General features: G+C 43.3%; 1 protein-coding gene across 6 annotated transcripts in view; it reads right to left on the bottom strand.

Annotated features, from left to right (window-relative positions):
• The window catches only part of LARS2 (leucyl-tRNA synthetase 2, mitochondrial), a 159,835-nt gene that overhangs the window by 78,426 nt on the left and 63,982 nt on the right, over window positions 1–17,427 (bottom strand). For all 6 annotated transcript variants that reach the window (XM_004033987.5, XM_055382177.2, XM_019024629.4 and 3 more), the window contains one exon: window positions 11,561–11,704. In XM_004033987.5, coding sequence (XP_004034035.4) covers window positions 11,561–11,704 — 144 coding nt within the window. The remainder of the gene's footprint in view (window positions 1–11,560; window positions 11,705–17,427) is intronic.

The following is a 17,427-nucleotide window of genomic DNA, read 5'->3' as shown; positions in this document are numbered from 1 at the left end:
ACATGCACCAATAAAAGACGGGCTGAAGTAACATCCAATCAAAAAGGTTTTAGTAATACAAAATATAATCAGGAATAAGAGAGAGAAAGATTAAAACTAAAAAGCTGGGGATAAAAAGAGGATTAAATATAACACGGCTAATATGACTTTCTCTTCAAAGAAGCAGAAGTAATGCTAAGAATAAATCCATACTTCCTAAGAGAGAAAGTTGAGCTGAAGCATTAAGAACAAGGTATGACATAAGCACAAATGAGAATTCTAGAAAAAGTGGGTTGAAAACATGATACGTTTTAGAAGACCCAGGTAAAAAAAAGTGCAAGCAAACTGAGAAGTACAGACCCTTTAAAACAAGTGGATGTATTAGCTACTAAGGGAAGGGTGGATAATCAAAAACGTTAAGAGCTGGACGCAGATTTGAGAGAATGGAAGACACAAGATTGAACAACAACATCTAATTAAAATGTACACTTTTTAAAAGCTTGACACTTAGCATACTTATAAATCGGTATGATTTAATTTGCAATTATTTTTGAATTATGATTTATATATATTTTTCTAAAACTTATTCTTGTTGCCAAAATTTCTTTTTTTGGGGGCGGGGGGAAGGCACAATATATATTTAAGTTCTAAAAAAGGAAAACCAATTATGAAGGCAGCAAGATGTTTAAAAATATAGATATTCCCTCTAGAATATGCTGGAGGAATGACCTTTCTCTCGCACTCTAGTCCCCTGTCCTGCTTTGACTCTGGCATGAAGATTTATACATTAAAAAAACCCGGCCAGGCACAGTGACTCACCCCTGTAATCCCAGCACTTTGGGAGGCTGAGGCGGGCGGATCACGAGGTCAGGAGCTTGAGACCAGCCTGACCAACATGGTGAAACCCCGTCTCTAACAAAAATACAAAAATTAGCTGGGCATGGTGGCGGGCGCCTGTAATCTCAGCTGCTCGGCAGGCTGAGGCAGGAGAATCGCTTGAACCCAGGAGGCGGAGGTTCTAGTGAGCCGAGATAGCGCAATTGTACTCCAGCCTGGGTGACAGAGTGAGATTCTGTCTCAAAAAAACAAAAAACAAGGAAACCCATTTGGCATGATGTTTACCTTGTTTGACTTTAGAGAAGACATGACAAATACATAAATATAATAAAGCCTCCCTATGATAGCCCTGTGTCAACCTCTCATTGGAATGTGATATGTCTTCCAAGCAAAATCCATTTGTTGTAGCATCACAATGCAAAACATTTATTTGCAAATACCACTGTGCTATCCAAGAATCTCAATTCCAATGTAGGTGCTGTTAACCCAGCAGGGAAATAATCCATTCGGAGCAAGGCATCCTGCTAATGATATATGACTTGCCAACAAGGTGTGGTTTCATGGGATTTCAGGGCAAGAGGAAAAGAGGCACCAAGCAGCCACACATACAAGTGCACAGCCCAGAGCTATGGGAAAGAGAGGGACAAACCAAGTGCTTTATAGAATAGCTTCCAATAAGAGGACTCCTATACATGTAAATGGTGTCACTGGTGCTAGAAAAGAAGGATGTGCTTTCTAGGTATGCCCATCAGAGAATGCCCTGGGGATTTCATTACACAGCCCCATGTACGTGATCTGTGGAAAAGGATGCAGTAAAGGGAACCAGGAAGTATGGAAGCAGCCAATTTGACTAATCTCTTCTTATCCACATATCCACTCAGGTTACACTTATCCATCTTTTCTTTCCCCCTCTGACCCACCTTTTCAGCAGCAGAACAATTCTAATTCCACTAACTTTGGAGAGAAGGTGACTACAGGTTCTCAAATGTCACCATCACACTGGTAAGAATGCAGACGATGAAGGCCAAACTCTCCTAATGACAGAGCCACCTGTCTGATGAGATTGCTTCTGATTCCACCTATGTCACCTCCCTGCCCCTGGGTCTACAAGATAGGAGAGAGGCTCCCATAGGAGAGGGAGGGAGTAGTCAAATAGCTACGACTTGAAAATTGTCCTCAGCCTAATCTGTGGCATTAGACTATCGTTGCCTGAAAAGTGGTCTTATTATTCCAGGAAAGGGGAGTCTTGAGGGCAAGGCTGAAAGCTTTTATTGGTCTAATCATAAAAAACAAAATGGTAACAGCCATCCCAGGGGACATTCTACTCACTTACCTTCAAGTTGGAAGCCTCCCTATAGATTGAATATTTGCAAGAACATAAAACCATCCCTTTCTAAGACACTCAGGTCTAAAGAAGATATGTAAATAAATGATGATCTAACCCGGAGATCATGCTGTTTTATTTTATGATTATCAAAATGATAATAATCTTTTTTTTTTTTTGAGACAGGGTCTCACTCTGTCGCCCAGGCTGAAGTGCAGTGGGGTGATCTCGGCTCACTGCAGCCTTGACCTCCTGGGGCTCAAGTGATCCTCCCACCTCAGCCTCCTGAGTAGCTGGGACTATAGGTACATACTATAGGTGAACACCACCACATGCAGTTAATTTTTGTATTTCTTGTAGAGATGAGGTCTGCCAGTTGCCCAAGCTGGTCTTGAACTCCTGGGCTCAAGCGATCTACCCACCTTGGCCACCTTGTTGAGATTACAGGCATGAGCCACCTTGCCCAGCAATAATCTTTTTATGGAAAATTTGGAAGAGAAGAAAATTAACAATTACCCACAATTGGTCAAAATACCCAGGGAGATGACTATTAATATTTTGTTTTATATCTTTCCATCCTACTTATATCGCATCTTCTATTCACTCTAAGACATACATTTTCCCAAAAACTCTGACACTGGGACATGTCTTACAATCAGTGGTATCTTACAATATATTGAGAGCATTTTTCTTTCTTAATGGAGCATTCAATTTAAAATTCAGTTTAAAACTAATCATGTCAGGATTGATAAAATCTTGTATGTGTGTTTATATATATGCTTTTACATAGTTAAAAGCATGTTGTTAATATACTCTTTTAAAACTACAGAATGTATTTTACCTGAGTTTTCAACTTATTACAGCTCTACTGTCTCTATTTTGGGCAAATCTGACACTTAGAGCTAGCCATCTGGTAGCAGTAAGCAAATACACAGAGAAGTAGAAAGGTGCTGTGGAAAACTGTCTCTCTGCATAAGAGAATGGTTATTTTGAAAAACACAGTATTGACATGTATGTATCTGTTAATAACTATTTGCTTCCTTCATAGCAGCAGCCATTGGATCAGTCTTTACTGGTCTCTCTGCAGCTGGGCTCAGAAGAACCCAGGGTAAGGACAGAGCATTGGAGTAAATAATGACAAAAGCAAGACAGAGAGGACAATGAGTCAATTCCACCAAGAACAAAACAGAAAACCTCTAATCACCACACTTTCCATTACCTGGCCATTTGTGCCCATTCTGTACTTACTGCATTTCCTATCGCTAATGTGCTGCCTTCCTGCAACACACGCTGACTGGCTATTGTCTGCACACGATTCTCATAAATACTCGGTTGCTTGGGAACTGTCCCCAAGAGCAGGGGTAAAGAATGCAGGTGAAACCCCGTCTCTACTAAAAATACAAAAATTAGCCGGGCATGGTGGCAGGCGCCTGTAATCCCAGCTACTCAGGAGGCTGAAGCAGGAGAATCACTTGAATCTGGGAGGTGGAGGTTGCAGTGAGCCGAGATTGTACCACTGCACTCCAGCCTGGGAGACAGAGTGAGATTCGGTCTCAAATAATAATAATAAAAAAGAAGGCAGGACTGGGACTGAGGAGACCCAAGCTGGGTTCTGGCCCTTCCCTGCTCTTGGCACCTCAATTATAAAATAAGATGTGGGCTGGGTCAGCAATTTTCAAGGATGGGACACACACCTCAGGATGGCAATCAGCGCCCTGGGAAGGAGTGAGGAGGACATGATGTGGGCTGCTCAAAATAAAGCAACACCTTATTCATTTATTTTAATTTGTTTCTAGACATCATATTGATTTTGCAATTTCAAGCAGCAGTAAAAGCAGGCATGAGGGGTTTTCTGTTTATTTGCTTTTATGTTTTTCAGATCAGGGCAGGGATTAAAAAGAGACCCGAGCTAAATGCTGTCTCAAGTTTCTTCTAGCTTTGAAGTTCAAATAACTCTCCAAGCTAAAGAGGTTCATTGGTGACACTCACCAGGCCTGTGCAGCGATCCCTGAGACCCCTCAACAAGAGGCTAAATACATCTCTTCCCATGGAGTCCAGGCTGACACCTCAAGAAGACCTGTACACCCAAGAAACAGGAGCTCAAAAAGGCTACTCAGGGTTCAAAAGGAACACACAATGCTTTTCTATCTTTATGGTTCCTGATCAAATTTACAATGTATTTCATTGTCCATATACCATAAGAAGTATACTATTAAATTATTTCTTCCATTTTTCCTTTGCAGTCATTCCATCTTGGAAACAAAACATGAAAACCTTTCTCTTTGCAGAGCAGGCTTGCTGACCCAGAGACTGCAGAAGTTTTCTTTTATTCTCATACATCTGGAGTACGTGTACCAAGCATAGCTGTCTTTATTTCCCTGACAGGGAGAGACAGTGGAGTGTGCGCAAGAAGTCAGGGCTAAGGGAAATGAGATGATGATAGAGAATTGACCTAATAGAGACTACATACAGATGTGACTAGGCATTGGTGGGGGACATCTGGGAGGTCAGCAGGAAGGCCCTGCATTCAGGGAGGGAAACCTAATGGCCTGTACTGTCTCTGTACCATTTAGAAACACCACTGGTTTCTGAATCCCAGAGCGAAGGCCCAGCCCTGTACCAACCCCTGGAGGACCTTTCCTGGAGGAATTTCCCTCTCAGGCCTGCTGAGAGCCAGCCAGGTGCCTCCTCCCAGCATCTCGCCTTGGCCCCGGGCTGTTATTAAAGATTTTACTCCCTCTATTCAGGCAGCTTTTTGCTTGCCTGGGAAGTGACAGGGAAAAGCCAGCCTCAAGTTGTCTACTTTTCTGTGGCCTCTGTGCCCTTCCTACCCCTGCCCAGTCCCATCCCTAGAAGGACTTCTGAGGGGCTGGCTCTCCCAGTAACAACTTCCACCTGGTCCCTGCGGCACTGGCCACTCTGGCCAGCAATCATGCTGAGGAGGGCTGAGAGCATAGGATGGAGGATAGAAAAGCAGAGAGTTCAGTTTAGAATAGCTTAGGAGAGAAAAGACGCTGGAGAGGCAGGGAAAACAGAAAACAGAAGCAGGAGATATTATGTAAGAAGGAGCAGAATTTAACTATTAATTAGCTTTGTGAGACAGGGAGTCAAAACCAGATCCCTGGGACTGGGAGCAGAATCTACTGTAGCCAAGAGAAGAGACAGCCACGGCATGAGGGAGAATCCTGGCAGGGAGGCTGAGGGCTCTGAGGGTGTGGCTCAGCACTGGTCTGAGAATAGGGGTCCAGAGCCGGCATGGGCTCTGGCCTCCTACCCCACAGTATCTAATCATTTTTAAAGTGAGGAGGGATAAGGCCACCCTCAGCCCTGTCTGACCACAGAGGGGCATGGTAGGGATAAATGCAGTAAGAGCTTTGAAGCCACAGAGCTTTTAAGAAAAAGCCCTCATTGTAGATAAACCCAAGCAGCAACATCATCACCAAATCCCAGCCCTGGCCTGGTCCTCAGAGCCCTGCAGAGAAGCTGACAGTTTGCTAAACATTTCTCACTTGCTCCTCTCAGTTCTGTCATTTTGCCTCTTCTGCCAACATCTAATTTGTGCTGCCGCCCCACCCCCTTAGAAGGCGCAGTATGCACACACAGGAGGAGGAAGTGCTTTGACGCACAAACAGGAGGAGGTGCTTTCTTGAGGTCAGAGGGCAGAGTAGGGTCAAGTTACCAAACTTCTCTAACAATTCCTTTGCAAAGCTTCTAGAGCAACACAGGACTGACAGGGGTGAAGGGGATTAAGGGGACGATGTGACTGGAGAGGCACTTCCTGGTGCCACCTGTGACCCAGCCTCTGTTCTGCGGCTGAGACAGGATCTGAAGTTACGAGCAGAAAGCCAGGCAAGAGGCCCAATTTCTAGAGGGCAGCCAAATGCTTTCATAAGCATCCCAGTGCCTCAGAGGTGGAACAAAGGTCCCCCTAACGGTCTTCATTCCAGAGTTCAGGTGACTCTTGGAGGCTGGACCCTGCCTCACTGCTTCTCTGAGGCTGTCTCTTCGCTCTAACATCCTCCGCCACCTCCTCCAAAGAAATCCTGGCACAAACTTCCCTTCTCTCCCCTCACCTCCAGTCCCATGTTTGCATGCTCTGCAGGGTAAAACAAGACCAGTGTGTTCTGGTAAAGGTACCTCTGCTTTACCCACAAGCTCACAGGTGAAATCAGGAGGACAGGAACAAAGAGGGCAGGGAAATGGGCGCTTATTACCTCCAGTGCCCACTGATTTCATAATGGCTCACTGTTGCCCATCTGCTTCTCACCAGCAGAAGTTCATCCTACTTAGAAATACTTGATGAAGAATAAGGTTTCCTGCACATCTGGAGGGCAACAAGATGCTCCCTTGTAGACATTCTGTGCTTCCCATCTTTCACCACTTCCTCAGTGATACCTCCTTGGACCGCTGGGCAGATCTGGGGCTCCTCCTCCTCCTCGTCTCCCCTGCACTCTTTTGCAGGAGATGTGACAGCTCATGTCTACCACTGTCTGTGGCACTAAAGTCTAAGCTCCTTAAGAGCAGAGACCTCAGCTGCTCTGTCTGTATTCTTAGCACCCTGCCTAGTGTCTGGCCAGGCACTCAATAACATCTCAGGAAAAAAAAAAATGAATGAATTCAGACCACAGAGAAGGAGGAGAGACTGCGGGTTAACAGCTCAGCCGCTCAGATTTGAATCCCCATGCTATTACTTATTACTAGTATGAGCCTCAGTCTGCTCATCAGTAAAATGAAGATAAGAGGAGTACCTACCCTCAAAAGATTAAAGTGAGGGTTCAGTAAGATGGTACAAAGAAAAGCCTGAGCCCTGATCTGAGATAATCAGGTAGGAAATGAGAGGCAAACACAGACTTTGTATTACAGCAGCTGCCAAGTAACTCCTGAAAACATAACCACCAATTTGGTATGGGGGTTGACTAAGCACCATGAAGGCATGTTTATGTCCATTTAACACCAAGGAGGGGCGCGTGCATGGCGCCCAGGGGCTGAAAGCCTGCAATGCAGCCAAGAGGGGCCAGTGGAGTCAGCAGGAGAAATCAAAATCACAACTCTAATAGAGAAGTTCAAATGGGAGGCCTTCTCTCTATTTGCCTCTCCTTCCAATTGTCACTCTGCTGCCAGGAACTGAGGCATTCCATCAGACTCTGAATCCCTTTCACTTGCTGTATATAAGGCTCCAATCCATCCTCCTCCCCTTGCTCTCACCTCAGCAGTGCTGCCCACAAGACACCGCCCACACAGCTCTGCCAAGACTAATTCATGTTCTTCAGATACTCCTACTGCAAGTTTTCTTTTTCACAGAATGAGTGGCTGAAATCACTTTTAATGTTTCACAAAGCAAACAATCCTAGGAGGACTGGGTGGGGGGTAAGAGGAGAAAAATCAAATATATCACAGAACAGCCTGAATAAAGCATCTTTATCTTGCTGGGTTCTCTGTAATTTTCACATCAGGCACTGTCTTTAAAATTAGGAAGTTAAGTGAATGAAAGGAGGGCTCCTTCACAGCCATGCTCCCAAGAAGACCACAGTCATACATCACAGAGGCAGCCCACAGAGCTGCAAAACGAGATGCAAATACAAAGCTCTAAAGATAACTGTGCGGGCACAGCTCACTGCCTATCCCAGCACCTACTGCCCATCCTCTTCCCCCCTCCAGCTCAACTACAGAAGCTAAAAAGCCCAAGCCTGCTTTCCTAGTCTCCCTTGAAGCTGGAGGTGGCCAAAACACACTTGGGGCTAACAGGACATCAGTGGAATTCTACTGGGGATTTTTGAGAAAGTTTTTGTTTTCCAGATAAAAGGAAAAGTTTTTGGCACTGCCCCTTCTGCTTCTTTCTTTTCTTTCTTTCTTTTTTTTTTTGGTAGAAATTGGGGTCTCCATATTGCCTAAGCTGGTCTTGAACTCCTAGGCTCAAGTGATCCTCCCACTTCATCCTCCAAAAGTGCTGAGATTACAGGCATGAGCCACGGTACCCGGCCCTTTTCTTCCTGTTCTGAATGGAGACACGATGTCTGGAGCTGCAGCAACCATCTTGCCATAAGGTGACAGGAAGAAAGGGCCAAGAGAACTACTGAGATGATAACCCAGAACCCTATCCCAGTTCAGTCTTGGCAGCCTGTTATGTGGGTACAGTAATTTCCCATTTGTTTAAGCCACCATTTCTCAGGTTTCCAGCTGCTTGCAGCCGAAAGCATTACTAACTGATTCAACATCTCAATCTTATCTATATATAGCAGGACTTCTTCACTAACTCAAGACGATTTTTATCACACCAGGTTTTAAAACAGATGTCCTATCTCACTCAATCTTTGAAGTTTTGGACCTAATTTCCCAAATAATTTCCCAAATAATCCAAATAATAATTTTCCTATTATTTCATATCTCTACTCAAATATCTCCTGGCCATTTCAAACTGAAAAGGGTCAGGACTATGTCTCTTCCAGGACTCCCTGTCCCAGTAAGCAGCTTAACCGTTCATGTGCTATTCAAGCTATGGCTTCCTTGATGTTACCATCTCCTACATACTCTCTTCCAATTTATTACCAAGCTCTATGGATTTTTCCACCTGAGTATTTTTCTAACCTACTCACTTCTCTCTACTATTCTCACCCACGTCTAAATTTTGCATGCCTGGACCATTGCAATAGCTTTCTAACTGGTCTCTCTGCATCCACACTTGCCCTTCCTTCCACAGTGATCTTATAAAAACATAAATCTGACCATGCCATTCCTTTCCTTAGAATCCTTTAGTGGTTTCCTATGGTCCCCATGGTTAAAGTGCAAATTCCTTACGACCTAAAGGCCTTGCCTGATCTAGCCCCTAAACATCTCTCCAGCCCTATCTTGAGCCTTTCTGCTTGGCTCTTTTCGCTTAAGCTACAGTGTCCTTTTAGCTTTTCAAACCCATCATATACTTTTCTGTTTTAAGGCCACTACACATGCTGTTCACTACATAGGTGTGTGAGGGGGGAGCTTCCCTGAAGTTTCATGTCTACCTAACCCTTACTTATCCATCTGTAGCCCCAAAGAGTGGATTTTTCATTTCAGATATTAAACTTTTATATTCTAGATTTCTAACTGGTTCATTTAAAAAAAAAAAGTTTCTACTCTCTCCTGAGATTCCTCATCTGTTCATTCATTATGACCATGTTTTCCTTTAAGTCCCAGACCATTTATATAATAGATGTCTTTGGCTTTATTTACTAATTCCAACATCTGGGTTATCTCAGGATCTATTTCTACTGGAATGCCTTTTTTTCCCCCTTGATTTTAGGCCATAATTTCCTGCTTCTTTTCAAGTCTAGTAATTTTTAATTATATGTTGGACATTGCAGATACAACCTTGGGAGTCTGGATTACATTGTCTCCCTTTAAAGATGTTGAGTTTTGTTCTGGAAGTTCCTTTTGAACCACTCAGGCTTATTTTATTTTTTATTAAAATGAGTCTATTTTGATTTTGTCGTTAAGTCTTAGGGTGTCATCCCTACTCTAATGCATGGCCTTTTTGGGGGTCTCAACTATATACCCTTGGCTGAGTCATAATGCCAGTGTTTTCCAGTACTGCACAGCCCCCTCATGTCTGTGTCTCTGTTCTGTTCTCAGCCCCATAGCATTGTTCTCTGTTAGGCTTCATGGAGTCTTACTCTCCCTCTTCTCCAGATTTTCAGAGTAAACCAAGTGCTGACCTCAAAAGACAGTTTTTTCAATACATCTGCACAGGAGTTCAGCAAGAACCAGGTGAGTCACCATGGTAACTAACCATTTCCACTGAACAGTTGAAAATTCACAGCTGACAATTTAAAGAATAATGCTCCTCAGTTAGGTTATTACATTTTCAACTAGAGGCAGAGGTCAAAACAAAAGAGCTAATTAGGTGGACTTTCCAACAATGCTTATAACAGAATCATCTGACAGGTCCAAGAGGTAACCAAGCATCCTTCCCAGTAATGTAGTGGACCCCAACTGTCAGCAGATAGGGGCTCCCACTGCTTGGGGTGATAGAGAATGCAACATCCTCAGCTTTGTTCTTCACATTCAGTCTCCAATATTGCTGTGCTTAAAAGGAGCAAGGCACCATGTTAACAAGTTCTAATGAGCACCTCTCCAAATCCATATGCTATTCTCTGCTGCATTCAGAATAAATGAAAATGGAAAAACAACCTCATTTAAGACATATCTTTTATGTGAGGAAACTAGAGGTCATATTTCTGTATGGCATTGGTATTCTGAGTTGGCGTCCTACAATTCTAATTCACAAAGTTTTGTAGTGACCACGGGATATTGAGAACCTTGTGCTTTCTTTGTATATAAGAACAACAGTATTGGATCTAACCCAGAGTCCATTTCAGTTGATACCCACAAAGCAACTCACAGGCCACCATGGAAGGGGACAACTATCCTTCTTATGGTGACTACCACAGGGAAAGAACAACATGACATACCATAAGTAGTCCTTCATGATGCCCTTACCTTTTCAGACCCTACTTATGTCCAGTCTCATGCATGCATAAGAATACAAAGGTCACCAAACTGCCATGTGAATGTCCCTAATTTGCTTTAACCATTTCTCTCTGGAGTTTCAGGGACTGACCCCTCAACTCCAGCACCTTGAAACTTGGTAAGCTCAAAGGGCACATTGCACAGAGTGGTTCCAGTACCTACAGAACCGATTTTTTGTCCAGGCTCTTGGTGACTTAATAAGCAAACCCCTGCTTTCAATGATTGGTTTTGCCTTGAATCTCTGAACACGGAAAGAGCTAGAAGGCACCTTAAAGACTGCTTGGTCCAACCTGCTCATTGTATTGATGAGAAAACTAAGGCCCAGGAACCAGTTTATCAAGCTTTAGCGCCTGGCTTAGTTCATTTTCACTTGGCCTTCTCTCATGGAGGCCGGCCATCTCTTCAATTCTTTTAGATAATCTCTTCTGGACCTCCATTGAAAAATTTAAGCATGGGAAGTCTAGAGTTGGGTGGGAAAGACATGCACCAAAGTTAATAAACCAAAAGTCCATTTACTTATCTGAGATTTCATTCTATCTTTCTGGAGGTCTCATCAGAACTACACAGTTGAAGACACTTTTCTCTCTCTTTTTTTAAAGGCCCCCTCTCTCTTTTTTAAAGCTTTATCACTGATATAATTATGGATGATTTTTGACCTCTGTGGCAGTAAGTTGAAACGTCAGCAAACAATGGCCTACAATGACCTCTAGGTGCTATACTTGACTTACAGTTGAAGATACCAGCCCATCACCAGCTAAGTGAGTGATGAGGCTCAGCTGCTTCCTGTCTGTACATCCATGGCTCCCAGCCCTTCCTAGAGCTCAACCCCCACAGTGAGGCTCTCTCATACCCAGAAGCCTTTGGTGTTGCCTGCCAGCATGTAAGGCATTAGTGGGGAGCCTCCAGGCTGACACTCACCTTTGCATAAGCGGTTGTCTTAATAAACCATTGTCTGAGGTACTTCTGTTCCACCTTTGCTCCAGAACGCCATGAACAGCCATGTTCATCCACCTGCTCATTGGCAAGCACTGTTTGATCCACTGGGTCCCAGTTAACCAGGGCCTGTATAATTCATGAAACAAAATGGCACAATCTGGTGAGTACTCTTTTTTTTTTTTTTTTTTGGACATGGAGTGTCGCACTGTTGCCCGGGCTAGAGTGCAGTGGCGTGATCTCGACTCACTGCAACCTCCACCTCCTAGGTTCCTGTGATTCTCCTGCCTCAGCCCGAGTAGCTGGGATTACAGGTGCCCACCACCACACCTGACTAATTTTGTATTTTTAGTAGAGATGGGGTTTCACTATGTTGGCCAGGCTGGTCTCAAATGCCTGACCTCGTGATCCACCCGTTTTGGCCTCTCAAAGTGCTGGGATTACAGGCGTGAGCCACTGTGCCTGACCTAGGTGAGTACTCATTTTATGAGACCATCCTGAGGTTTCTTACGTGGGAGAGGGCCTGCAAATGCAATGGCTCTGCTCCGTGGAGTACTGCTTGGTAAAGAAACCACTTGCAAGTTGTACAAAGAACACATTAATTTCCTCTGTGCTTCCATCTTATTACAATAGGCTTGGGAAGGAAGCCTTTAAGGATGTCTAACTCAACTTTGGTATCTTATATGAAAGGATGAACTTATAGGATGGAAAATCTTAGCAAGCAGAATAAAAGAAGAAAAAATGGTACCTATTTAAAATTTGACAGAATAGGATTATTTTAGGGAAATAAATCTTCAGTGTACAATTCAATACATTTTTCCAGTTATATACTCATGTAACCATCACTCATTTCAAGATAAAGCATATTTCCAGCACCCTAGAAAACTCTGTTGTGCCTTCTACCAATCAATACCTGCCCCCACAATGGTAGCTCTTCTGAGCTCTGTCTCCATGGATTCATTCAGCTGATAGAGCACGTAAAACATGTAGTCTTAACTATTATGAAGATTCATTATCTCCATAGAGTTCTAGTTAGTGTCTATCTTCATTTAAAACAAATACCTCTGCCATCTACAATCACACCTTTATGACATTCAGGTACCACTTGGTACAAAGAAGGGAATGAGTACAGAGGGGTGTGTTGGAGACTTAAAATATCCTGACTTCATACACATTTTTTATAATTTTTTTTTTCTTTGAGACAGAGTTTTGCTCTTATTGCCCAGGCTGGATTGCAATGGTTGCAATCTTGGCTCACTGCAACCTCTGCCTCCTGGGTTCAAGCAATTCTCCTGCCTCAGCCTCCTGGGTAGCTGGGATTACAGGCATGTGCCACCAGGCCCAGCTAATTTTGTATTTTTAGTAGAGATGAGATCTCACTATATTGGTCAGGCTGGTCTCAAACTCTTGACCTCAGGTGATCCACCCACCTTGGCCTCCCAAAGTATTGGGATTACAGGCGTGAGCCACCAGGCCTAGCCGTAAAATTTTTAATAAGCAATTCTAATAAGAGATTGTGTTCACTATTACCCATTTGCCCCTCCAGACCCTCTTCCTGCCCTGACCTGTGGCCCAAGAAGTTGACCTCTGTGACCTGCATTCCCTTGGACCCTTATCTTCCGGTTGGCTTCAACCAATGACAGGCACACTGGCTGCTTCCTGGCCATGGGCTGGCAGGGGTCATGTGCCTCTAGTGAAGGTCATCACCTCTGTTGGGCAGGTCTCCCGTGCTGCTAAAGCTACTGCTCTCCCAGGTTCTATTAACTGCCCCCTGACGTTGCCCCTGCAGCCTACAGGCAGCAAAGGCATCCTTCTGCTGCCAGGGTCTAACGCATTGTCGTCCCTTCTGAGTTTCCCTGAACTCCACACAAATAGTCCTTCATCAAATTGTCTTCAATGACTCCTTTCGGGTGTGCTCTCTCTTTCCTGCTGGGACCCTGACTGATCCAGAGACATGTCTAAAAGTTACATAAAAAGTAGGGGTGAGGGGAGGCTAACCTATCTGTGGGTTGTAATTTGTGGGCTGCGATTTTATGTATAGAAGCGATACCCCCATTGGAAAATTTAAGTATGTGAAGTCTAGAGTTGGGTGGGAAAGACATGCATTTGTTTCCCTTCTAAGATAGGGTTCCCAAAAGCCTTGACTTAATAAGCACATAGAGACAAAATATGGGACAAAAGTACCTTAGATCTAAAAACTTTAATGAACCAAAGGTCCATTTCCTTATCTACTATCCCTGCCTGTATTAGGGGGTTGGAGAGAAGGGTACCACTTAATTATTTCTTCTTTTTTTTTGAGACAGGGTCTCACTCTGTCACCCAGGCAGGGGTGCAGTGGCACAATCTCAGCTCACTGCAACCTCTGCCTCCTGGGTTCAAGTGATTCTCCTGCCTCAGCCTCCCGAGTAGCGGGGACTCTAGGCGCCCACCACCACGCCCAGCTAATTTTTGTATTTTTAGTAGAGACAGGGTTTCACCGTGTTGGCCAGGCTGGTCTCGAACTCCTGACCTCAGGTGATCTGCCTGCTTCAGCCTCCCAAAGTGCTGGGATTACAGGCGTGAGTCACCACACCCAGTCTTAATTATTTCTTTTAAAACAATTATTAATTGACAAATCATAACTATTTATAGAATACAGTGTGATATTTTGATATATGTACACAATGTAGAATAATTAAGCAATTAAAATACCCATCACCTCACTTACTTAACATTTTTTGTGGTGATAAATTTACTCTTTCAGTTATCTCGAAATATACAAAACATTATGACTGACTAGAGTCACCCTCCTGTGCAGTAGATCTCAAAATGTATTCCTGCAGTCTAGCTGAAACTTTGTACTCCTGACAGTAACTTCCCATTCCCTTGCTCCACCCCTACCCCTCCAGCCTCTGGTAACCATCATTCTACTCTCTACTTCTGTGAATTCAATGTATTTTAGGATTCCACATGTAAGTGAGATCACATGATATTTGCCTTTCTGTGCCTGGATTATTTCATTTAGCACACTGTCTTCTAGATTCATCCCTGTCATTCCCAAATGACAGAATTTTATTGTTTTTTGAAGCTGAATACTATTCCATTGTGTATATACTCCACATTTTCTTTATTCATTCGTCTGTTGATGGACACTTAGGTTGATTCCATATCTTGGCTACTGTGAATAGTACTGCAGTTAACATGGGTGTACAGATATCCCTCCAACACACTGATTTCAGTTCCTTTGGATATACTCCCAGAAGTGGGATTGCTGGATCATGTGGTAGTTCCATTTTTCATTTTCTGAGGAACCTCCATACTGTTTTCCATAATGGCTATAGCAATTTACATTTCTACCCACAGTGTACACAGGTTCTGGAAGGGTTCCACTTAAAATTACAGGTAGAAAGAAAGGACCAAGTACTGCTTAGTAATGTAGACAGTTCATTCAAGAGGCATCTCCCCACTCCAGACAACCCATGCACAACTAAAACTGTATGAAACATAAAAGAAAGGTAGAAAAAGAGCACCGTATATCCCTCCACCTCTGTCTCTTGTCCCTGGCAAACCTCAGAGGATTTGGAAGAAGTGAACACTTGGTACTGCAGATTGCAAGAACAAATAGGACTGTATTTTCTTATCAACATTTCCCACATGGCCTGGCATCTCTCAGGTTCTAGGTTACAAAATACAATGAGGAAGGTGTGCTCCTAAGAGGTTTGCACATCATAATAAAACCCAGGCATTGAATGAAAGACAAAAAAAAAAAAAGCAAAACACAAAGGCAATTTATTCCCCTAATGAAAGACTTGGGGGGAAGGGGAAAAACACCAAAAGAAATAATGTCTCAAAAGATGCATCATCTGTGAGAATCCACATGATTTCTTTCCAGAACTCCAATCCACCTCAGCCACAGAGTTGCAGATTCAGGCTCAGACTTTCCAAAAGTGGTTACATTTGGAGTCGTCAAAATCCAGGGCCCTGAGGCTCAGGGAGCACAGCACCTGCAACCCCTTGAAGCCCTGGAGTTGCTTCCTAAATCCCTTTGCTCAGGTCTCCTCTCTTGGACAACTGTCTCTATCAATAGCTTCCCTCATCCAGAAATCCTGGATTTCCACATTTTGAACATTTACTTGGATGAACATGCTGATTTTTAAGCAAGCACAGTCTTATGAATAGGATATAATTTCTGGGCAACTTCACTGACTCTATTCATTTCCCTGGTTGGCATTTATGCTGTCTATCACCTACTGAAGCCAATTCCATGTTCCTTTGTAGTTAACTAGCCTTATTTGCAAAATAAAGTCAAGCCTGTATTGAAATGAACCTTAAATTAACACTGAAATCATTAAAACACCTGCAAACACACTGAGCTCTGGGTCGATTTTACCCACTGCTTCCCTCCCAATAGTTATCTGGGAATATCACGGAATTGGACATTCCAAAGAAGGTAGCTTCCCCACTTATTAAAGGGTTAAACATTAGGACTAATATTTTTTGCTTGAGTGATTTGTGGGAAGCATTTAGGAAGCATTTTAAAAATGCACCTCATAACACAACAAACACAAAGGAGCCATGTTCATAAAGGGTCAAATCTGCACAGTGATCAGTGGGAGCAGGCATTTTTGTCTCCTCTCTACTCTTCTTTGCCATTAGGCTCTTGGAGGTGTAGGTGACTTTGGGATCCCTTGGGGATCATGTGGGCAGTATTCTCCTAATTTTGTGTTTATCAGCTTTCCTATCTGTGACACAGCAGCTGTGGTGCTTGCTGCCCCAGCCAGCCCTACTGTTCCAAACCCTCACGCCTCTCATCTCATCGTTACCAATCCTCCTCTTCCCTCAGATCCTCCTTGCCTTGCCTCCCTGCCTCGCCCTTCACACAGGGTGCCTGTCCCTTCTAGATCACACCCACCATCAGCATGCTTTTGTCTCTTGGCCAGCATATCACTCCTCCGGCCCTTGGCTACTCTCCATTGTTTTCCCCGCCTCTCTCCCCTCAAGCTCTGCTTTTCTTTTCTTTCTTTCTTTTTTTTTAAACTATCAAAGACCTTTTCTGAATATACTGTCAGCTTCAGGTTCCAGAAGGCTAGTAAAATACATATTTTAGGGTACTGATTTTTTTCAAGGTCTATTAGCTTCTTTCTTGACAAAGCATGCTTAACTAAGCAACATCACATAGGTCTTATAAAGTATCTAGCTCTCAAAATCAATCTTGCTCCATTCCATCAAGAATGGGCCTGAATTTGGACTGAGTCCAGGGGTAGCCCACAAGGCTACCATTTGTTACTGTCACCACATTCCAAAGCCACAAGGAGGTACAGTGGAAGAGGTGCCAGTGTGTAGCAATTCTTTCAGTATGCTTCCTGAAGCCAAGGCCATGCTGCAAACTTAGCTTTACCAAGTGGGTAAATTAGCACCATCACCAGCTGCTACTAAATTCATGTAGACAGCTAAAGACAGACTCATAAATTAGGGGACTCGCCCTCATTCCCTAGAATGTCCAAGCATAATAAACCATTAATAACTATATCCACCATCCAAGGCTAAATACCAGCACAAGACTGATAATCAACAAGTACCATACAGGAAAAAAAAACTCTGAAGGGAGATCAACAGGACTCCAGATAAGCAACTCCAGATAAAAAATGCACAAGGAACTAGAAAAGCAAGAACAAACCAAACCCAAAATTAGTAGAAGGAACGAAATAATAAAGATCAGAGTAGAAATAAATGAAATTGAGACTAAAAAAAAAGAAAGAAAAAGTCCAATAAAATAAAAAACTTGGTTTTTGAAAATTCACACAAAATCAACAAACTTTTACCTAGACTAGGAAGAAAAGAGCCAAATAAATAAAATCACAGACAGAAAAAGA

This window comes from Gorilla gorilla, chromosome 2 (assembly GCF_029281585.2).
Source record: "Gorilla gorilla gorilla isolate KB3781 chromosome 2, NHGRI_mGorGor1-v2.1_pri, whole genome shotgun sequence".
NCBI lineage: Eukaryota > Metazoa > Chordata > Mammalia > Primates > Hominidae > Gorilla > Gorilla gorilla.
Note: the sequence above shows the minus strand (reverse complement) of the source record. Positions and strands in the feature narration are given on the sequence as shown.